This window comes from Typopeltis vanoorti, chromosome 10 (assembly GCF_054136105.1).
Source record: "Typopeltis vanoorti isolate ZY-2024b chromosome 10, IOZ_Tvanoo_1.0, whole genome shotgun sequence".
Taxonomy (NCBI): domain Eukaryota; kingdom Metazoa; phylum Arthropoda; class Arachnida; order Uropygi; family Thelyphonidae; genus Typopeltis; species Typopeltis vanoorti.
In genome coordinates, this window is record NC_143558.1 from 39,161,493 (window position 1) to 39,186,009 (window position 24,517).

The window sequence follows — 24,517 nt, forward strand, 5'->3', positions numbered from 1 at the left end:
GCAAAAAAACTGGAATACTACACATTTCAAAGTTGTCGTTTTTTTAATCATTATTTATTATTATTATTTTATCTTTCTGGAGATAAAAGCGATGGCATTGTTTTTAAATAGTCAGATACGAGAGGGGGAGAGAGCTGGAAAGTTCTGATAAATACTAGAACAAAAATGACATTAAAACCAATCTTATATAACCACGAGAAAGAACATACGAGGATATAAAAATATAAGTTACCTTCGTAACTCTGCTACTAGTGTGTTCTTTCTTGTGGTTATATCAGTTACTTTAATATCAATTTTGTTCTTGATACTTCTCAGAACTTTCCACCTCCCCTCGTATATAGAACTATTAGTTTTAATTAGTGAAATATACAGAGGTTGACATTTAATAAAATAAAATAATACGAGTGAATCACACTAATTATCTTTCATTATTATTTAATCTCCTCTCGTTTTTTTTTTGTTTCTTTAAATGTTGACAAATATTTATTTTGTCTGACAAATCTTCCATGCACAGCTAGCTTACACTTTTGGTGTTTCTTATTAAGGAAAATATCCAGAATACAGAAATAAACATGCCACTTTATTATTCTCTTTTTTCATAAATAAATAAATACAGCGGGCGTTGCACAACCAGACTTTTCAAACATTACAAAATATTTAACAATTTCTGTTAAAACTGTGTATAATTAACTGATTTCTGACTTACACAAACACAGAAATACCTGCCCCCAGTTGTGGAAAATATTCGGGGCAGCATAGCTATCTATATAAATGTAGCGATCGTAATAAATATATTGTGACGTTATGGATCAAGTTGAATGTGTTTTCTTGTCTCGGACTGTCTTTCAATAACATGTACATTTGGCACCAGAATATATTTATGAAGGACACTCACTTTTGATAATACGTTTGTGGGATATACTCACATTCCACCTGTCACAGTCACTTTTACTAAGTTATGCGATGCACTAAAACTTAAACGAGAACTTTTATTCAAATAATCTTACGTTCCATTTCTGTTTCTTTCGTTTCCAAGCACACACACACACACACACACACACACACACACACACACACACACACACACACACACACACACACACACACACACACACACACACACGTTTTTTATACGTAGTTCTAGCAAAAAAGTTTTATTTTTTATTTGGTCCGATAAATGTCAACGTTAGTAAAGCCGAATGTTTGAGCAAAGATCCACCTCAAAGAGACTTCACTCACTTAAGTGTCTTTATGGCAAGCATCCACAGTCTGAGAGATGGTCCGAATCCCTTTTCCATAGTTCTGAAGCAGTGGTGTATGATTAGGAAGACAGCCATCAGCACGAACCACAGCTTTTCCGTCATTGGGAGTTTTTCCCATATTAACATATGAAGTTGGATTTATTCTAGGTTGACAGCTTAATGCTCCAACATCTAATGATAAGTTGGAGTGATGGCCTGCTGGTGTTTTAACTTTAGTATCGATCGATGTTCCTGACGTCTTTAGACTTTGACTGACACCAGGAGCAAGAGGAAGGGCATCAAGAGATCGGAGACTAGAAACTCTTTCTATTGGTTGTTTGGGATCTGGCCAACCATTCTGGTTCAATGTTTGATAAGGAGTAACTTTAGCGCTTCTATGGATTCCTGATTTCGGATTTTCTTCACCTGATGCTATAATTCCATCCTGGGATGGGAGTCGTATATATCCTGCTTGGTGTTTCCTACCAAAAGGCTGAGGGATGGTGGGATAGCTGGACGCTTCCATTCGGCTTTTTGGGAATGTCGTGTAACTACGATCATTAACAGTGGGCTGGACAAAGCTAGTTTCCCATGTAGGGATGCTTGTTGGACCATTTCGTGGAGGAATTGGAGGGTTCTCTTCCAACTCCAACAGTCGATCCAGAGATTCCAGGCTCGAATTTGACTGCAGTTCAGTCTTTTCTGTACTTAGGCTGTAGTTAGAGGAAGGCATGGGAATTAAGTAATCTTCTGAAGTAGGAGACTGCAGTTCTCGTTCCGGACGAAGGACCTAGACAAAACATTATTGTTCCTGTTAGAAATGCAATGCAAAATCAGTCCTGACAAGATATTTAAGTAGAATTGAAATATTTTCATTGTATGAGTGGAAAATATACAGACGAAATTGAATAAATTACTGTAATCTCTAAGCGCTGCTATTACAAATTAATTTACAACAGTCACTAATTAACATCATTAAAGGAAAAAAAGGAAACGATTTACAAAATAAATGGCGTTAATTTCAATATATGAAAACAAAACATAAAAAGAAAAATTTCATATACTTCTGCCTTGTGAAACATTATCGCTTTTCGAATAAGTAAAAAAAAAACAATTGTGTCCATATTATCAACTTTAAATAATAACTACAGAGATGCTGTATATAATATTATCATTGAAATGAGATCATAGTTAGTAGCATAACTACCTCGCCTGGAAAACATGTAGTGCGGCGAACCTGAGATCTTAGGGGAAACCAAATAAAGGGATGGAGTTACAAACATTAAAGGCACCATAAGTACTAAAGTCTAAATGGGACTTTAATTATTAAGGGAAAAAGCCAAAAGTTATTTTAGTTCCGTCACTGGTCAGAGAACTTGTTTGTTTGGCGCAAAAGAAAGATGTGGTATGTACTTTGTATGCCATGGACCGTCTCGAATATAGCAGTTTTCAGTGGGCATCTTTGTAAATTTTATGAGCTCGCCATTTCAGTTATTTTGGAATATATTAATGTAATTATTTCTTCTACAGTGAATCACTAACACAAATGACACTGCTTCCATAGTTCTGTCGAAATAATAACACGTTTCTCTTATTTTATGAAAAAGATCTGAGTTTAAATCTTCTCGTGAATGAACGCTTATAAGGTCTTTACATCTCCAGATGGGTTAACCAGTCACATAAGACGGTGAAGGTTTATTCTCTCTCTCTCTCTCTCATAACATATAAACTGGCGAGCACATGCACTTAAAGAAATACGCTCTCTTAATGGCTTTAACTGTCTCATAATTATTGTTAATAGCAGTATTAGCACATCCAGCAGGAAAAGGGAACCCAAAATATTGCACTGTCACAAACAAGAACCGCATCTTTGTAATTCTGCGAAAAAGATGCGACGAAAGAGACCACAGAAATAGAATTTCTGTGTGTGGGGGGGACGGGGGGGTTACTGGTCTCATGATAATAAGCCTGCTCATTCCATTCCCTTATATTAGTACAATTATAACTTCCAATTTTTTTTTTTTTTTAATATTCGGATGGTGATGCTACCCACTCACAGTATAAAGGCATAGATTTCGAAAACTCCTCGATCACCCTTAGACTCCTTTCTTACTAAAGTTATGTTGGGTGAAAAGTACTTCAGGCTGAAGTAATATCCGTAACTTTATTATATATATATAATTCCGTATTTATCGCGAGCCGAATTTTATCATAACAAACAGTGTATATGTCCGATAGCTGGCCATGAGCGTGTAGATAGTAAATGAGTATGATCTACTTTGCTCAAATATTACGTTTTTTGACATGGATTTAATAGGATCTCTAGCGCTAACTATCGAATCGTTTAAATGGTTAAGACGCTGATATTACGTAATAGACAAAGACTTTTCCTCAATAGAAGATGTTTCTTTGTATTCCTAAAGCGCACATCTAAAATGAAAACTCGTTTTTCATTTAATAAAATTAGAATGAACGAAATATTTGAGAACAACAGTCAAAGAGAGATCATTCGAAACTTCTGTGGAAAGATTTATTACAGTGCTACGGAAAACTGCTGGAGAAGCGAAGCTGCTACTCTAAAAATAGCAACATATTTCTCAAGGTCAACTCGTTGATTCTCGGAATAAATGTTCAGAATATCCCGTCTTTGAAATCTTCCATTTTTCTATTAAGTATTCTGTTTACATGGTTTTGTTATCCTGTATTCTGTTTACTATAATTTTACTGGTTACGAGTTCTATTTGTCATAAATGAATGAGAATAAAGGATATATCTTTTTTGCATATCTCGTCCTTCCAATCTTATCAAAATTTGTCAAAATGTTTCATTCCTGTTTTCATTTCTGCGTTGTTTATGTTGGTCTTAACCATTTCAGCTGTTCTAGGAATGAACATTAAGAATATCCCACCTTTGATATTTTTTCTTTGCTTAAATAAAGTAATATCATTTAACAATTCTTTCCAATGCAAAATTATATCAAATATTTTAAATTATGCTAGCGTATCCTAAAAACTTATAATGTGAAGAATATTTTGATCACTATATAACCTGTGGCGTTTATTTTCTTTCGGGTTAATTCTACATTAAGAATCTTTCAATTATTGGGATTTTTACTAACTTTTAACTTTGTAGAAAGGACGTACTAATTAAAATAGTTCGATATAGAAACTGAAGCCAGCAGTTAATTTTTTTCATCTCAATTAAATAAATATTATGGTATACTGTTCAAAGTTTCCTACCTGAAGGCAATTATTTTCTGAATCTGGGGGTCTCATGACGGTAGCATCACGTTCCATCGAGGGTGGGCGATGGAACACTGGCATCGGTACACATATCACATCGGGATCCTGAAGAAATACATTGTTTTCAAGTTCATTAAAATTAAAAGTACAGTATATATAAAAAGTAGTATTTAAACATTCAGCCACTCAAAATAAACCGAATAATAAAACTGCATTTAATTACAGTAATGTGAAGAATATTTTGATCACTATATAACCTGTGGCGTTTATTTTCTTTCGGGTTAATTTTACATTAAGAATCTTTCAATTATTGGGATTTTTACTAGCTTTTAACTTTGTAGAAAGGACGTACTAATCCCCAAATATTATATACTGCATTTCTGTTGGAAAGACATTTAAATAACGAACTCTCACCAGTTCAAAAATAAACCAAACACAATCTGTTGCTATTTCACGAACCTGTTTGTAAAACTACGTTCTACAACTTGTATGAAATTAATGTATTAAAAATAATACCCATTAAATTGATTTCAATGACAAGAAGAACAACTAAACATACGAATCATACAAAAACATACAAAGCATACGAAAGGACATAGACGATAATTATTGCAGACACTCATTAACTGAGTTCAGAGGCTTTCAAAATGTCGCAGAGGAGTTTGCAGGTAACTCTGAAAATTTTCTAAACACTTAGACGAAAACACCAATTATTATTATTATTATTTATTATTATACAAACACACATCCTGGAGTCAAGACTGATCGAAGGAGATAAAAGTAAGATGCAATCTAACAGGGATAATATCTTCCATACCTCACCTTAAATTGATTCAATGCCAAGCTTGATTAGAATCACGGCTAAGCTGTAAGACTATGAAGTCAGTGTATTATGCCTGTTTATTGCAGGTGTTCGCTGGACGATTTGCCTGCTTTGCAGGATAAAAACCTCGAATTTTCGGGAAAAATAACTCTGCGGGAGACAAGATAATTTAATATCAATGAAAATCCCTAATTACACATTCCTCGCATCCTGGATGGCAGCATTGAATTCTAGATTTAACTGTTCTATAGATTTCAAGTTAGGTATGAAGGTTCAGCATATGTAATTCTCTACTGCCCGAGGTTTAGAACTATTACTGTATATTATGAACAACTTATTCGAATATTAGATGCAGCAATTACTTTTCGGTAGATAAGGTGGAAAACACAATTTCGGACTTAACAAGAAGAAATTTTTATTTTTGAAAAATCTGAAATTTTTGGTTTTCAGCAGCAGACTACAGTTTCGAAATCTGATGAATAAAACCTGATGAATGTACCAAAACCGATGTGTACGATCAAAGAAACCTATGAAGTGTGACTCTACACCAGTCTTTACTTAATGAAATAGTTAGGTTTGACTACCACAAAGCCAACGTAAACCAGGAGCATCTTGTTAAGCATCTGTGAACGGCAGATATTCTGCAGTTTCTGAATGACCTGGCTGTTTCTGGACAGTGACGATGCAGGTCTATTCGCTCTGCACAACTTGAAAGCGAACAAGATGATTCTACTGCTACCTTTTATCAGGCATGAATTCTAATTGCCTCCAAAGATTTCACAAGAAGAATGTTCACTATATTTTGCCTTAGTCTGCCTACCCTTCCTAGGTACTGTGTATAATGCAAAGCTATCACCAACTTACCTATAATTAAATTCTGAACGACTGTTTCGTCCTTCAAATCCATTTCTAGAAATTTAAATTTCCTAGACTGTTATGATGGATACATAGCAAATATTTTATTATTTATTAGAATACAATAAAGAACAAAGGAACACACTGTCGCGGCCATCATCATTTCCTGAAATATCAACGAGCGTATCATGCTGCGATAGTTCAGTATATAGAAGGCTTCATTAACCTATTTTATATAAACAGTTTTTACTACAATTACTATGTTTGCTTTAATCTTATATTTATTGTTCCAGCTCCTCTGTTTTCTGAATCCTAATTGGGTTATCCTTCTACATTGAGTCCTTTCTCAGTCATTTTTTGCGAATATTCAAAATAGATTTTCTTTATGAACTGTTAAGATGAACTCTTCTTCAACTGACGTCTCATTAACATAAGAACCATATATATATATATATATATATATATTTTTTTTTTTTTTTTGTGGTGGTTGTTCTTTCTCTAGTGCTTTACATTCTAAGCCAACTCGAAGATTCTATGTGCACCAGTTGATTTGAACATAGTCTTGCATACAGAGAAGCAAGTTAGCATAATATCTATATCTGTATGCAAGTTCGTATAAAATGTATCCAGTATTATGTAACATATAAACTTGACATTTGTAAAATGGAAGCATGCGCTTCAACAGGCTTCAACGTAAGAGACACTAAATAAAATCAAACTGATTTTATTTAGTATTTTAAGGGTTTAAAGTGAAGGAGAAAATACATTTCTGAATTGTTTAATTTTTGTTTTCAGAATACCACGAAACACTATAAAAAAACTATTAGCCAATAGTGCACTAGAGACCAAACATGGAATTTTTTCAAATCGCTACAGATCTCCAATAAGTAAGGTGTAGTATTACATCTATCACCATTTAACCCTCATCTATCACCATCTAAAGACACACACACACACACACACACACACACACACACACACACACACACACACACACACACACACACACACACACACACACACACACACACACACACACACACACACACACACACACACACACACACACACACACACACACACACACACACACACACACACACACACACACACACACACACGCGCGCGCGCGCGCGCGCGCACAGAGAGAGAGAGAGAGAGAGAACGTATTTGCAGGGATTGTGAAATAAGTTAATATTTTAGTTTGACACTGTTTAGAGATTAGTATGTACTATAAATGAATTCTCAAAAATAAAATTCCAAAATGACTTAAACTGTAACTTTTCTGTTTTCGTTAGTTAAACTATAATTTGACAAAAGACTATAACTATCGACTAATCAATTTGATAAGTGAATATTTATGTACCTGGATGCAATATCCAAGCCTTTCAATAATGGTTGTAAAGTTGGGTCGCTCATCTGGAATTCGATGCCAACATTGCCTCATGATGTGGTATCTGAAAGAAAGAATACGTACCAACAACGTGTATTGAAGCGGTATATTATATATTATATTGGCATATATTCAACATCAGCCATATTACTTCGTATTATGCATTGTTATCTTTTCTCATTAGATATACAAGAAAAATGTATAAAGTTATTTAATATTTATTGTAAATTAGACTTCCTTTTTTACATCATTCTCTTACACTAACGAATCATTCTCTTTTTTTACATCATTCTCTTACACAAAAGCTATAACACAATAGTGGTGTGCAGGGAAAGAAAGAAAGAATCTGTTGATGAGTTTCTTGGCGAACTGGTAGTTTTATTCATCGATGACTATAATACGAGGAAAGTTGTTCCAAATAAAACAAGTAACTGGAATGAAAGGAGAGAATTTGATCAGGTTGGTGCGATAATTTGGAGCTAAACTGTGTACAGATGGTGACCAGCTGCTTGTGTTCTTAGATGATTAGAGAAAACGGTTGGAACGATGGTTATCAGTTTATTGAAGCAGCGCCCATGAAAATAGATATAAAAAGACATAATGGAAAAGGAGAGCATTTATGGGAAACTGATCGAAGAAAGCGTGAGGTTTCTTCGATCAGTTTTCAAACATTCGATCAGAATCAAACATTATTCAACCCAGTCGGTTGAATAATGTTTGATAATATAACAACATCATTGATATTCCCTACTTTCTTCTACAACTTACAGCACAAACTACTATGCTTTCTGTTCGATGATTATTCATTCTAAAGTAGAGGCGTGCTAATTATGAAAATGAAAATGGGTAGTTGCACAACATTTGATTTCTACCATCTGCACAGGTTTGTTTCCTCCAAAAATACAATAAAAAAAACAAGGCGTATTTTAGGTCAATTTTCATGTTACTTAATAAAGTAAACAGCTGATGAGCTGTTATTATATTAAAAAATCAATTTATTTATTTGATACAATGTTTTTATATTTTGCTTTAATGTTTCATTATTCGAAAGAAGTCGATTAGTACATGCATAACATTAGTAAACATTACTAATGTTATGTGTATACTAACCGATTTCTTGTAACCAGGTAACAAATAGGCAAATCTATTCCCGTATGCATAGAAGTTATATCTGGAAGGCAGGCATTAAGATGAATTGCAAAAGGGAACCACACGTATGGACCACTATGAATACTTTTCAATGCCTTTATTGGGGAGGACAGTGGAATGCACTGTCATAGATCGTATACGATTCCATTATTTCATCATATCTCATAATAGTCACAGTATTGCGCAAGTGATTCTCTCTCAGGATAGTATTTCACAACACCCACACATTATTGTTATTCCAATTATTAATGGGGCGTGACCTTTAGAACTAGGATTACCTTCAGTTTCGATAAGCCTAGTTCTAAAGGTCACGCCACAAAAAAGAAAATGTGATTTACCTAGCCATTACGAGAAAAATAGCATTGGAAATCTAAAATTATGTGACACGTAAGTTGCCGAAGGTATACCAAATAAACCTTGATAATTTTGAAATGTTTGGAAGATGTTAAATGCCGGAATTAAAGTCCATCATTAATTCTGCTATTTAACATTCAATTTATCCAAAAAAAAAAAAAAAAGCGGAATCGAATATTAATTTTTTACAGATATGGTGAACATTGTCCCAAAATTAACACAATATAATAAACATAATATGTCTATCCTAGCTTAAAAAACAACCATTAAGGTTCTGTCCTGTTTCAGATGTTACTTCTCAAGAAAGCTGCTACTCAATTCCTACAGATTTCACGTCTAACCAACTATGAACACTTGCATTTAGGAACTATCTCCAAAACCTTGAAAATAAATCCTAAACTGTTAATTGGTCATCTGACTTGTAATTATAATTTCATCACTCTCAGCAGAACATGAACAGTTATTGCAAGTTACTGCTTTGAGAGAGGAATAGCATAAGGTTCCTATATGTACTGATTCGTATCCAAAAACATGTTGAGTCACACGTTTGGAAATAAAACATAATTTATAAACAACTGATATCGAAATTCGTAATTCTGGAAAATTGCTAAGGGAATATATTATTTTTAATAATAGAGAACGAAATGAAAGCGATGCAAAAGAACGGAAGATTTAGAGATGCGATTTGAATTAACAACACCAGGAAGGTCATGAAAAAAGATCTGAGCAATAAGGACTGATGACGAGTAGAGTGAATAGGAGAGAGTAGAGGGGTCAGTTAGTAACCTAACTGACCCCTCTCTCTTTTCAGCAGAACAAGGATTTTTTATTTTAATGATTTCAGAGTAAGCAAAGGATCCATATTCTTTATTAGTAAGGATATGAAAAATTCTAGTTTTGTGCCAGAAGAGTGGCATATTTTGAAAAAAGCCTTTTTTTTTGTTTTGTTTTGTAAACCCATAGTATATTCATAGTGAGTGTGCTAAGGATTTTTTCTATTATTTATTTTTTAATTAGCATATTTTGAAAGGGAGATTATTCCAGTATTAAAATGTAGCAAAAAAATCGAAAAAAGGACGATCTTTAAGCCCGCTACTTTGAGTGGGATTATGCACTGAGATTTTATCCGGCTGTCATCATCGTCATCGTATGTTACACTTTCGCGCAGGCCTACACATTTTACCGCGTAAGCTTCCGTAACCAATAATCCCGCGGAATAGGTTGATTGCTCCTTATTCCCGGTAGAATCCCATGTCTGTCGAAACCTGTGTTCACGAGGCCGGAGGAGGAAAACCCCAGATAAACTGGCGGAAAAAACCCTGCTGTCCACGACCAAGATCGGCTAACTTGGCTATGGCTGAGGAAGATCCTTTAGCTCCTCACATCGTTGACGGGAATCGAACCTAGGACACTCCTTCCCCAGGCATATGGTTGCGAAGCGCATAGCCACTAGGCTAACCGTACGGACGGCAGGTAGTACAAACGCACATTACAGTCATTAAGCGTTGTTATATATCGTTCATTACTGAGCTTGGAGGTTAGGAAAGCTATGAGGTCACCTAAGCATCTTTTCTCATAGTTCTTATTTTTATATCAATTCCCCAAGCATATATAAGCGCCATGTGGGGATAGAGTTTTTAGGGAAACACTGGTGAGGAAGGCTATTCTAGAGAAGCAAGTAAAGATAGAATGAAAGAAGATGAGCAGAAGTTAGTTGAGGAAGTTGGTAGTAAGAATGATGCCAGTGTAGTGGAACAGCGCCTTTAGACGTAATTGTAGAACGTGCATAACTTAGAAACCTTGATGTCACAATTTAAAAATACCTACTTTGACTGATTGATCATTAATGGTTTGAAAATATTCTGTCACAAATAAGAACAAAAAGTAATCATAATATGAATAATAATAGTACTGACCACTGGTAAAGTGATCTGGATTATATTCGTACTGTTTCTCTGTCCATGCTTGTGATGCTACTTTAAATACTGTGTTATCAATACTGGAATTCGATTTTATATTCAACTGTTACCATTAAGAGGTGAATGCGAGTGATTTCTTACCAATAATTAACAACAAATCTAGTTACTTAACTTTTAACATCTAAATTATTCATGTATTAAGTGTATTTAATTCGACCTACCTTTTATGATTATCTTAAAATTATATGTATAATTTTAATATTAAAAATATACTAATATATAGTAAAGAGAATTAAGAAATTTGTAAATCTTTTCTTTTACAGTTAGTTATTTTAACTATGCAACAGCAAGAAAGTCGTATATCTTTGCTCTGAGAAAAGTTTATTTTTCTCCTCTTTCTAAATCTATTTGTGTTTTATTATTATTACATCCAAGGAGTTCAAGGACTCATCACAGGAGAGCTCTCTACTCCTAATAACGCTACTGCTACTACGCCATCTATCTCCCATTACTAGAATTTCTGTCTGTAAATTACATGAAACACCTGAGTTTCCAGAAGGAAAACCCTACCACCTCCGCATGAGGTTCGCTAATTCACCTTCAATTGAAAATAATCATATAAAGATTCCTCTCGTTTTCTTCAAGACGACAATCGAACTCGAGTCTTTTCCATTCGAAAAGTGCAATGTCCCGTTGTTCTTCCCCAGTTGAGATACGGAGATGGAATTGAACGGTACTTTGTTTGACATATTTCAGTGATCAGGTATTTATGAAATATGATGTCTGCACTTACGCTTATTTAGTAAGCATATACAGGAAAAGGATAGCCTGTGCAAGAATGCTCTAGTCATCCTTCGTTATGGAGATCTTTTAAAATAATTTATACAGTAATAAAGAGTGGATGATGATGTCTAGTATTGTTTTGTAGTCAAATAAAAAAAAAACTAGTCTATCAAGATTAGAAATTTTGAAAGAAACCAAGAACTTACTAGAATGAAACATTTAACATGAGACTTGCTTGGTTTCGCATCACTTAAAAAAAATGAACCTCCCCCTAGGAGGCTAGTATATTCGACTTTTATTTTGTTTTTGATTAGGGTTTCAATGGCCTGAAAAACTATATTTGAACTGCTGGTTCATATCATCTATCATATCATATCATATATCATCTGATAGTTTATACAAAACTAACAAGGTACACTATTATCAAATAGCAGTTGATAGTATCTGTTGATGATAGAAAAGTTGTCATCAGATATCAGTCGATGAAACAAATATCAAAGCTGTCATCAACTATCCGTTGATGGAAAACGTACCAAAGCTGACATCAAATATCAGTTTATGAAGAAATACTAAAGCAATCATAAAATATTAGTTGATGAAAAAAAATAAAGCTATCATCAAATAGTTGATGAACACAATACCAAAGTTATCACCAAATATCCGTTGACGAAAACCTACCAAACCTGTCATCAAATATCGTTTTATGAAACAAATACCAAAGCTATCATCAAATATCATTTGATGACAAAAATACCAAAACTGTCATAAAATATAAGTTGATGAAAACAATACCAAAGCTATCATCAAATATCTGTTGACCAAAACCTATCAAATCTGTCATCAACTATCTGCTGATAAAAAACCTAACAAAGCTGTCATCAAATATCGGCTGATGAAAAAAAATACCAAAGCTGTCATCAAATATCGGTTTATGATACCAAAGCTATCATCATATATCAGTTGATGATACCAAAGCTATCATCAAATATCAGTTGATGATACCAAAGCTATTACCAAATATCAGTTGATGAAAAAAGCACCGAAGCTATCATCAAATATCAGTTCATGAAAAAAATACCAAAGCTATCATCAAATATCAGTTGATGATACCGAAGCTATCATGAAATATCAGTTAATGATATCAAAGTTATCATCAAATATGAGTTGATGAAAAAAGTACCAAAGCTATCATCAACTATCTGTTGATGAAAAACCTACCAAAGGTTTTTCATTGGTTTATGAAATATCATCATCTTCATCATCATCATCAAATTCCTGCCATGTACCCTCAAGGGGTGTACAGGATATGACAGTACTACATGAAAAAATTACATCATTACTAACTTCCTATCTACAATTTTCCTCCAAATCAGTCTGTTACTTGTCAAGACTCCAACATTATCAGATCTTATATTTCTATCGTCTAAGGCACTTTGTACCGTATCAATCCACCTATATCTTGGTCTTCCTCTGGGTCGTTTTCCTGCCAACCTGGCAGAGAACACTTCTTTTGCTAATCTTTCTTCGCCCATTCTGTTTAAGTGACCATACCACCTGAGATTAGCTCTGCTAACGCATTCCTGGATGCTGACAATGTCAAGATCTTTGTTAATATCCTCATTTTTAATATGATATTGCCATTGATGCCATCTGTTCACGCCTATAATCTTTCTCAGGACTCTCATATTTGCGGTCTCTAGTCTTTGGTAGTGTTTTACTTCTGACCAAGCTCTCAGATCCATAAGTTAAAACTGGTTTGAACACTGTCTTGTATACAGCTAATTTAGTGTTCCGACTAATTTCTCTCTTATTCCATATGAATTTATTCAATTGACTTCCCACCATACCAGCTTTACTGATTCTGTTGTCCATTTCTATATTGAATTTACCATCTTCAGTAAAAATCGTGCCTAAGTAGCCGAAATGTTTTACTTGTTCCACAGGTTCTCCATTCAAAACACAGTTGACATTTTCAATGATTCTGCCTATTTTCATTGTCTTTGTCTTTTTATTGCTGACCTTCATACCATAGCTATTACAACAGCAATTGAATTTAGTCAGAGAATCTTGCAGACTTGTAGCGGATTTATTTAGAAGTATAACATCATCCGCATAAAGCAAAGAGCTGACATTAACATCTCCAATTTTGATATCAGGTTTAATACAACTTTCCTTCATAATGTGATCCATATAGATAATGAATAACAGAGGGGATAATGTACATCCTTGTCTCACACCAGTTTTAACATTAACCATCTTTCTGTACTTCCTTTAATTCTAACTGCTGACTTACAACTCAAATAAAGACTAAGTATTGCTTGATATAATGCCCCATTGACACCATATAACTGCAGCATATTGAATAGCTTCTCTCTTGGCACGTTGTCATATGCCTTTTCCAAATCGACAAAACTTAAATACAGATCTTTGTTATATTCCCATGCTTTCTCGACTATTTGTCGTAAAGTGAATATCTGATCCTGACAGCCTCTATTTGGCCTGAATCCAGCTTGTTCTTCACCAAGCTTTTCTTCCACAATTCTTCTCAACCGTTTCTCAAGTATACTTGCATAGATCTTGCCAGGAACACTCAGTAGGGAAATACCTCTGTAATTCTCACATTCAGTTTTATTTCCCTTTTTATATATGGGTACTATGAGAGCTCTACTCCAATCATCGGGAATTCGTCCCTCTGTCCAGGCTTTCTGAACTATGCAGTGCAGCCACTGTAAGACTCTTATACCACCATACTTCAGCATTTCTGGTCGAATATCATCTACTCCTGCTGCCTTTCCACATTTCAAGCCTTTGATGGCTTTTTCTACTTCAAGTATGGATATGTATTCCTACTGCATGCCTGGTCAGTGTTTTTTACCACTGTGCTGTCATCATGGCTTGTTTCATTTAGCAGTTTTTCAAAGTAATTACTCCATACTTCAAGGATATCTTTTTCTCCTGTTTTCATGTCACCTTTATCATCTCTAACTCCTTTTACAGCACTCTTTCCCCCATTCCTAAGCTTCTTCAACAACCTCCAGAATATTTTGCCACCTTCTTGATATTTATTTTCTATATTCTTGCCAAAGTCCTCCCTTGACTTTTGTTTAGCTAGTTTTACACACTGTTTAGCTTTCTTACATTTGTCTCTATATTCTGTAAGAGTAAAAGCTGACCTATTTGCCAGGAACTTTTGATATGCTTTCTTCTTTTCCTTCACTGCCTCTTTAACTTCCTGTGTCCACCATGGAGTTCTGATTTTTTTATCCTTGCAGACAACCTCACCATATGTCTCTCTGGCAGAATCAATCAATGTTTTCTTCAGAGTTTGCCACTGAATATCCAAGGATTGATTCCTGTTATCACACTCTTTCATTTTCTTTTCAATAATCTTTCTGTATTTTAATCTACAGTTCACATCTGAGAGCTGCTCAACTTTTATTCGCTTTAAAACTTTCTTACATGTTATTCTTTTCAATATGAAATTCAATTTTATCCTGCTCAAGACTAAATAGTGATCACTTCCAATTTCAAATCCTCTGTACACTCTGGTGTCCTGCACCAGGGAGAAAACATCACTATCAACAATAACATAGTCAATGAGACTTTTCATATTCCTAGCCTCTTCTCTCCATGTGAATTTGTGCACATATTTATGTTGGAACATGGTATTAGTAATAACCAGTCCATGTCCTGAGCAGAAATCCAACAGATATTTGCCATTATTATTAGCTTTGCTCTTTTCTCTAAATTTTCCCAAAATATTTTTGAATGTCTGACAATCATTTCCTACTCTGCTATTTAGATCCCCAACAAGGCCCAACTTTTTATTTTTCATTGTGTCAGTTGCTTTTTCTAAAGCGTCAAAAAATTCCTCCACTTCTACCTTAGTAGAACCTTCTGTGGGACCATAGGCACATATAAGTCTCATTGTCCAGTTCCCCATTCTCATATTTGCCCACATTACTCTACTTGAGACTGACTGCCATTCAAGAAGATTAGCCGTGTATTTTGTGTTGAATACTATGGCTACTCCTTCTTTTCCTTGATTGTCATTGCCTGAATATAACATTTTGTATTTATTGCTCAGAAAGATCTCACCAGTTTTGGTCTTTTTTGTTTCAGTCACCCCTATTATGTCGATCTGGTACTTATCTAATTCCGCAGCTAGCTCCATTTCTTTGCCATTCAGGCTTCTTACGTTGATAGTACCGATCTTTAACTCTGATGATGTTGAGTTGGGGTTTGTTTTCAGATTTGTTCCAGTAGCTGACTTTTCGCTGTTCGCCCTGGTTCCCTGGCGAAAACAATGGGGGCCTTGTTTAACCGGGCGACGCCCCAGCCGCATGAAATTTTGTCATGTTGTACCATCATTTTTTATTTTGGTTTAACCAATAAGAATACAATTTGGTCGGCTAAATCCCAAATTGCTAGCCCATCCTCGTTCGTTCAGTATCAAAGTAGATACCCAACAGGGTGCACCACGAGAAGGTGAGGATTGGACATTAGGTCAGAAGCCCTGGTCGGTTCTCCGCATTCCTTTAAAGGCTATGTGGAGGTCTCCTCTCAGTTATACAGCTTTATAACTGAGAGGAGACTGATATTATGAAATATCAGTTTATGAAAAAAAACCAAAGCTCATCAAATATCAGTTGATGAAAAAAAATACCAAAGCTGTCATCAAATATCATGTCATGAAAAAAATACCATACCAAACTATCATCAAATATCAGTGGATGGGGAAAAAATCCCAAAGCTGTCATCAAATATCATGTCATGAAAAAATAGCAAAGCTATCACCTAATATCCGTTAATGAAGAAATACTAAAGCTATCAAAAAATATCAGATCATGAGAAAAAAATAAAGCTATCATCAAATAGTTGATGAACACAATACCAAAGCTATCATCAAATATCCGTTGACGAAACCTAGCAAACCTGTCATCAAACATTGGTTTATGAAACAAATACCTAAGCTATAATCAAATATCAGTTGATGAAAAAAAATACCAAAGCTATCATCAAATATCAGTTGATGACAAAAATACCAAAGCTGCCATCAAATATCAGTTGATGAAAGCAATACCAAAGCTATCATCAAATATCCGTTGACGAAAACCTACCAAATCTGTCATCAACTATCCGTTGATAAAAAAACCTAACAAAGCTGTCATCAAATATCGGTTGATGAAAAAAAAATACCAAAGGTATCATCAAATATCAGCTGATGAAAAAAATACAAAAGCTGTCATCAAATATCAGTTGAAGAAATATTAAAAGTATCATAAAATAGTAGCTGATGAAAAAAATACCAAAGCTATCATCAAATATCGGTTTATGAAAAAACTACCATCAAATATCAGTTGATGATACCAAAGCTATCATCAAATATGAATTGATGATACTAAAGCTATTATCAATATCAGTTGATGAAAAAAGCTCCAAAGCCATCATCAAATATCAGTTGACGAAAACCTACCAAAGCTGTCATGAAATATCGGATGATTAAAAAATACCAAAGCTGTCATCAAATATCAGTTAATGAAAACAATACCAAAGCTATCATCAAATATACGTTGACGAAAACCTACCAAATCTGTCATCAACTATGTATTGATAAAAAACCTAACAAAAGCTGTAATCAAATATCGGTTGATGAAAAAAAAATACCAAAGCTGTCTCAAATATCAGTTAATGAATAAATACTAAAATTATCATAAAATAGTAGCTGATGAAAAAATAACCAACGCTATCATCAAATATCGGTTTATGAAAAAACTACCAAAGCTATCATCAAATATCAGTTGATGATACTAAAGCTATTATCATATATCAGTTGATGAGAAAAGCACCAAAGCTATCATCAAATATCAGTTGACAAAACTTACCAAAGCTGTCATAAAATATCGTTTATTAAAAAATACCAAAGCTGTCATAAAATATCGTTTATTAAAAAAACCAAAGCTGTCATAAAATATCGTTTATTAAAAAAACCAAAGCTGTCATAAAATATCGGTTCATGAAAAAATACCAAAGCGACATCAAATATCATTTTATGAAAAACCTATCAAAGCTGTCATCAACCATCCGTTCATGAAAAACCTAACAAAGCTATCATCAAATATCAGTTTATGATATCAAAGCTATCATCAAATATCAGTTGACAAAACTTGTACCAAAGCTATCATCAACTATCTGTTGATGAAAAACCTACCAAAGGTTTTTCATCGGTTTATGAAATATCAGTTTATGAAAAAAATACCAAAGCTGTCATCAAATATCAGTTGATGAAAAAAATACCAAAGCTGTCATCAAATATCTTATCATGAAAAAAATACCAAAGCTATCATCAAATATCAGTTGATGGGAAAAAAATACTAAAGCTATCATGAAATATCGGTTCATGAAAAAAAAACCAAAGCTGTCATCAAATATCCGTTGACGAAAACCTACAAATCTGTCATCAACTATCTGTTGATAAAAAACCTAACAAACCTGTCATCAAATATCGGTTGATGAAAAAAAATAGCAAAGCTATCACCAAATATCAGTTGATGAAGAAATACTAAAATTATCATAAAATAGTATCTGATGAAAAAAAAACCAACGCTATCATCCAATATCGGTTTATGAAAAAACTACCAAAGTTATCATCAAATATCACTTGATGATACCAAAGCTATCATCAAATATCAGTTGATAAAGAAATACTAAAATTATAATAAAATATTATCTGATGAAAAAAATACCAAAGCTATTATCAAATATCAGTTGATGAGAAAAGCACCAAAGCTATCATCAAATATCAGTTGACGAAAACCTACCAAAGCTGTCATAAAATATGGTTTATGAAAAAAATACCAAAGCTGTCATAAAATATCGGTTGATGAAAAAATACCAAATTTACATGAAATATCATTTTATGAAAAACCTATCAAAGCTGTCATCAAATATCAGTTGATGATATCAAAGTTATCATCAAATATCAGTTGATGATATCAAAGTTATCATCAAATATTAGTTGATGAAAAAAGTACCAAAGCTATCATCTACTATCTGTTGATGAAAAAAGTACTAACGCTATCAACTATCTGTTGATGAAAAACCTACTAAAGGTTTTTCATCAGTTTATGAAATATCAGTTTATGAAAAAAATACCAAAGCTGTCATCAAATATCATGTCATGAAAAAAAATACCAAAACTATCATCAAATATCAGTTGATGGGGAAAAATATACCAAAGCTGCCATCAAATATCATATCATGAAAAAAATACCAAAGCTATCATCAAATATCATTGATGGGAAAAAATACCAAGCTGTCATTAAATATCGGTTGATGAAAAAATACTAAAGCTATCATCAAATATCAGTTAATGAAAAACCTACCAAAGCTGTCATCAAATATCAGTTTATGGAAAACATACCAAAGTTGAAGCATCAGTTGATGGAAACATACCAAGGCTGAAATATCAGCTGATGGAAAACCTACCAAGGTGAAATATCAGCTGATGGAAAACCTACCAAAGCTATCATCAACTATCAGTTGATGAAAAAAGTACCAAAGCTATCATCAAATATCAGTTGACGAAAACTACCAAAGCTGTAATGAAATATCGGTTTATGAAAAAATACCAAAGCTATCATCAAATATAAGTTGAAAAAAGTACCAAAGCTATCACCAAATATCAGTTGACGAAAACCTACCAAAGCTGTCATCAACTATCTGTTGATGATAAACCTACTAAAGCTGTCTTCAAATATCGGTTTATGAAAAAAATACCAAAGCTGTCATGAAATATCGGTTGATTAAAAAAATACCAAAGCTGTCATCAAATATCAGTTGATGGAAAACATACCAAAGCTGAAGTATCAGTTGATGAGAATACATACCAAGGATGAAGTATCAGTTGATGGGAATACATACCAAGGATGAAGTATCAGTTGATGGAAAACATACCAAGGCTGGAGTATCAGTTGATGGAAAACCTACCAAAGCTATCATCAACTATCAGTTGATGTCTTGTTTCGCTGATTTGGCCATAAAATATTTCGTTTAATAATTTTTGATGCCAATAAAAAAGATCGTAACGGTTTTTGCTGACAAAATGAAGCTGCCTTTTAAACTGTTTTCCAAAATGAAATTCATATAGGAACATTTGGAATTATCAAGGAGCTGTTCGAGATCATATATATATATATTTTTTTTCAGCTTCTGTATACACTATCTATCAATACTTTTCCGTACACTTTAGCAATTTGCAATTGATACCAGCAGACAAATCGTAATATCGGGTATATCCACCTTTTGCTTTAATCACCTCCTGCACACTTTGAAGGAGGCTTTCCACCAATGTGCAGCTGGATCAGCTGCACATTGGTGAAAAGTCATCAGCTGGAATTTGTCTTTATTCCTCCATCAAAACAGCAATGCGTTCAGCGAAAGATCTAGGACATGCTGCTCTGGACCTCATTTACCATTCCAATATTCGTACCATAGGTGTTCGATGGAGTTGAGATCAGGACTTTCCGCAGGGAAGTCATTTAACACCCATCTCTTCATACCATAACAGCTGCAGCCTTGTGGCATGGGGCACTGTCGTCTCGATAGTAAAACGGGTTCGTTTTAATATCGAGGCGATCAGGTGCTGCCTACACTGTGTAGGCAGCATCTGATTATCCAGAATATCAGGGTACTGAGCTGCCTTCATGAAACCACGGATAATGACCAGTGGTTCCACCACTTCAAACCAGCTGAATGCACCAAACCATTATTCCTCCACCACTAAACTTTAATGTGGGTACAGCACAGTGTGGTAACAGCCGTTCACCAGCTGCCTCCACACCCAAACGCTTCCATCAGACTGCAAACAGGTGAACCTTGATTCCTCGCTCCAGATTACCGTTTTCCACTGACAAATTGGCTAGTTTACACGCTCTTTGCACCAGGTCAGACGAGCCACCAGAAAAAAGCCACCAAGTTTGTTGTTGCGATGTTCGGATTGTGAGCCGCTGCTCTTTCGTTGAAACCCAGTAAATGGAGTTCTTTTCGTACAGTATTAGTGCTCACCATAGTAATACTGGCGTTCTGAAGCTCATCACAGATGATCTGTGCAGATTGCCGGTATTTGCGTGCCATCCGTTTTAACACCGTCCTGTCTCTGTCAGTCATTTTCGGCAGCCGCCCTGGGTATTTTCCTGCACTAGTGATGCCAGAACATCTCAATTTGTTGATCACATCGCCAACCGTTCATTTTGGATGTTCCAATTGAGTGGCAATGGCACATATGGACATACCACCAATGTGACAAACCACGATGACACCTCTCTCGAAGTCTGAGTTCACGTCGTATTGCCATACCACGATGAAATACTGCTTCCTACTATCTGTACACTGGTTTTTATGTTAACAAACCTGGAATGTTCCATAACTTCAAATAACAAGGGTTTCCGGACAATTATTGGTAGTTAGTGTATGTTTCAATATAAAAATAAAAATAAAATATTTAAATTCTTTACCATATTGGGCATGCATGACTACGTCTCTCACACTGCGTTTTTAAGAATATGTCTGCAGTGGGACTTTAATTTAAAAGTTTACTGCGTAATTTTTCTATGGCATTTTGAATATGATATTCCATTCGGAAAAACATCCCCTCAGGCTAGTTTATGGAGTTGGGGTACATTTACTGAACCATAAATGTAGATAAACTAATGAGGTAAGAACAGCATTCTCATATTATTAAAAAAAGCAATATTTGTGATTCAGCCGCCGCGGCTCACTCAGTTGTGGTTGGAAAAAACCTGGGTTCGAATCCGGTCTAGGAAGGGAACGTTTATAAGGACTTCAACTGAAGGTGTTAGTCGGTCTCACACGGTTTTTCCTCCCGGAAACTAGATTTTTAGCCCCGCAGAACAAACAAATAAGCAAAAAGCACACACACATAATCTTAAGTGATAAACATGCAGACTATGCCGCTAGGATTAACCGTCCCATCAGAGTATTAGTCACTTTTGAAACGAGCCAAGTTACTTGGCCGTGGAAGGCCACTTAGCCTAACACGCAAAGAATAACGGGAATGTCTCTGATTATTCTAATTTCGATTATGGTTGTGAGTATATCATACAGTTCCAAGGCACTAATGAATGTTAATTGAGGAATTCTAATGAATTATCAGAATTATGATATGCATATTTTGAAAGAAATGCATATCTAATGCACTTTTTATGGTCTGCTTTACCAGTTCCTAATTATTTGGGAAAGTAAATTTTCTTTATGCAACAGTGGTTTTGCGAGCATGATACTGTCACAATAATAATGAGAGAGAGTCACTCAGTAGCCAGTCAGAGCAGTTTTCATCCATTCTAAAGAGAGGGGGAGGGGCACTGTCGTTAATGCAGTTTTTGCTCTAGTGGAGGATAAAAATTTCTGTCTGTAGAGAGTACTATTGTACTCTCTCTCTCTCTACAAACATTAAATACTGTCTCTAATACCGATATTTGTTTGTCCCTTGATTTATAGTAATTTTTAATCATTTCTGCGATAAGGTCAGCAGAAGATTGTTTTCTATATGTGTCTTTTTCTTGCAATTTTAGGAATGATTTTAATTATTTTTATTTTTATTTTATAAATTGCTTTGTTTTTAAAAAATTTCTTTATCATTTACTTGTTCGCTAATGAGACCTATATTTGTTTTCTGAGATAATCGGACTAGTATAGAGGGGATTTATTTCGTTTTCGGCTACGAAAAGTTTCTTGATAACTTTACGTTTACATGAGGTAAGTATAATGTTAACTAATAAATTATTACAAAAAAGTACTATATAATATTATAATTAGTGCGAAATGAAAATATTTCTTGTCGTGGACTTGTGTTATAAGACAGTATTTATTTTACTGTAATATAGAAACGCAGCATTTATTCTATAATGTTATGGAATAATGAAGAGAAAATAAATGTGTGCGAAACTTACACAGGACCTGGACAGTTCGTTGGAGGTTCGAGCCTACCACCAGATGTCACCAACTGCATGACTTCCTGGTTGCCTCTTCCAGGATAAGGCATATATCCAAGGGACATAACTTCCCAGAGAAGCACACCAAATGACCTATAAAGAGAAAAGGAAGACTTTTAAGATGTATGGATTTATTTGAGTGCCTTTTCAAATTAATGCAAACTTTGGGGTGCATCCACACTTTTTCATAAATAGTAGCAATGCATCCTTAAAACGGAAAACTCTGGAAGACAAGTCTTAAGCAATGTCTGTTGTGTGTTGAAACAGAGGTGGAATGAATAAAAGGGAAAAAACTTGTTTATTAGATCTAAAATTGACTGACTATATGGATGGAAGAAGTTGCTCGTATTATTACAGTTCTTGAAGAAAGTGGATGGTTTTCAAATGAGTTAAAGTAGGAAAAATCCAGTAAGCAAAGAAAACTACTGTGAAGAACCACATCAGTTCTGATTTTATCAAGTTGACAGCATCTTAGTTCTAACCCACAGACTGTAGATTCGAGCTAAGAGCTTCAGGAGCGAATCCCACTGTGGAATGAATTTTCGCAAATGTGTTTTGGTAGAAGATGAATAATTTACATCGTGTAGTGTGAGAATACAACCTACAACCTGCTGGAAACCTAAAACAGCTTTAAAAATACCACTTCTCTAGAGCAGCCTTCGCATTATTTATTATTGTACCTTTTTGAATTTTAATAGTTCCAGTTAGCTATGAAGGATACTGCAGAAGATATTCACTCTCGTAATTACTATATCTGAAATTATTCTGCAGACGAATATTTTAAATTCATGGTCTGCAGCGTAGATCATTTATCTTTGCTTATGAATTTTCGGTGTGCATCCTTGGATGTTGTTCAACTGAAATGGCATGTGTCATCCCTCCACTGCCCTAAAAATCTGTAATCTGTTCATGGCCGACTGAAAAACCCTGTATCAGATTCTTCTCCTTATTCATCCCCTCAATCTCTATTCTCTGGAGCAATCTCATTCGGTCTAGGACATCAATTCACTTGTTAGAAAGGATTATCATTGAATTGTTGCTCTCTACTCATCCTCAATTTTCACACAGAACTTATTTATGTTGTGAAGTTGTTCGTGAGAGGAATTTATATAAAACATCGCACTAGTCATTTTTCCTACTATACTCTAGTAGCAAAATTTCTTAACAAGAAAAGAAACATCTGCTAATACTTAGATTATAAGTTTGTTATGAGTTATATTTCTTCCCTTACACATTTTATTCTCCATTTACTTTTTTAATATTCGTACACTACATTGGTGTCCAAAAGCTAAGGACGAACTACATTGTTACCTGTATATGAAAAAATTTTCAAGAATGTAGCCAAATGTGGATACAAATTTATTGGCAGCATACTAATAAATTATATTACACAAACATATGTTATAAATATTGTACGAATTAAATTGCAATACGTTTTTGTCAAAAATCACAAATTTCCTAAGGATGTAGTTAATGAATTAATGTACAGTGCTTACAGAAAACTATGCGGAGAGATATTTCAGTATGGAATATGTCCAAACTGCGATGCAGCTCTCAAACGTCGTACCATGCTTAGTACCAAGTGAGTCAGGAGTTCTTGAGGCAAACTGACCCACTCCTCTTTCAGATGAAGGATAAGGCCTTTTTTTTTTTTTCTGGAGGGGAATTTCAGGCGTCTCCCTATTGCATCCCTAACGTGTTCTATGGGATTGAGATCTCGGGAGCGTGCTGGCCACTCGATTCGAT

General features: G+C 34.6%; 1 protein-coding gene and 1 long non-coding RNA gene across 4 annotated transcripts in view; one reads left to right on the forward strand and one right to left on the reverse strand.

The window, feature by feature from the left end:
• LOC150102352 (uncharacterized) overlaps positions 1–24,517 on the forward strand; it is a 39,656-nt gene that overhangs the window by 11,187 nt on the left and 3,952 nt on the right. Inside the window, exon 2 of the long non-coding RNA XR_016548909.1 lies at positions 22,458–22,535. This is a non-coding gene — a long non-coding RNA (uncharacterized LOC150102352). The remainder of the gene's footprint in view (positions 1–22,457; positions 22,536–24,517) is intronic.
• Positions 560–24,517, reverse strand: part of LOC150102353 (leukocyte tyrosine kinase receptor-like) — a 535,474-nt gene continuing 511,516 nt past the window's right edge. For all 3 annotated transcript variants that reach the window (XM_090398770.1, XM_090398769.1, XM_090398768.1), the window contains 4 exons: positions 22,730–22,864; positions 7,528–7,618; positions 4,481–4,588; positions 560–2,031 (listed from right to left, as the gene is read on the reverse strand). In XM_090398770.1, the coding sequence (XP_090254896.1) occupies positions 1,240–2,031; positions 4,481–4,588; positions 7,528–7,618; positions 22,730–22,864 (1,126 nt within the window). In that variant the 3' untranslated portion in view covers positions 560–1,239. The remainder of the gene's footprint in view (positions 2,032–4,480; positions 4,589–7,527; positions 7,619–22,729; positions 22,865–24,517) is intronic.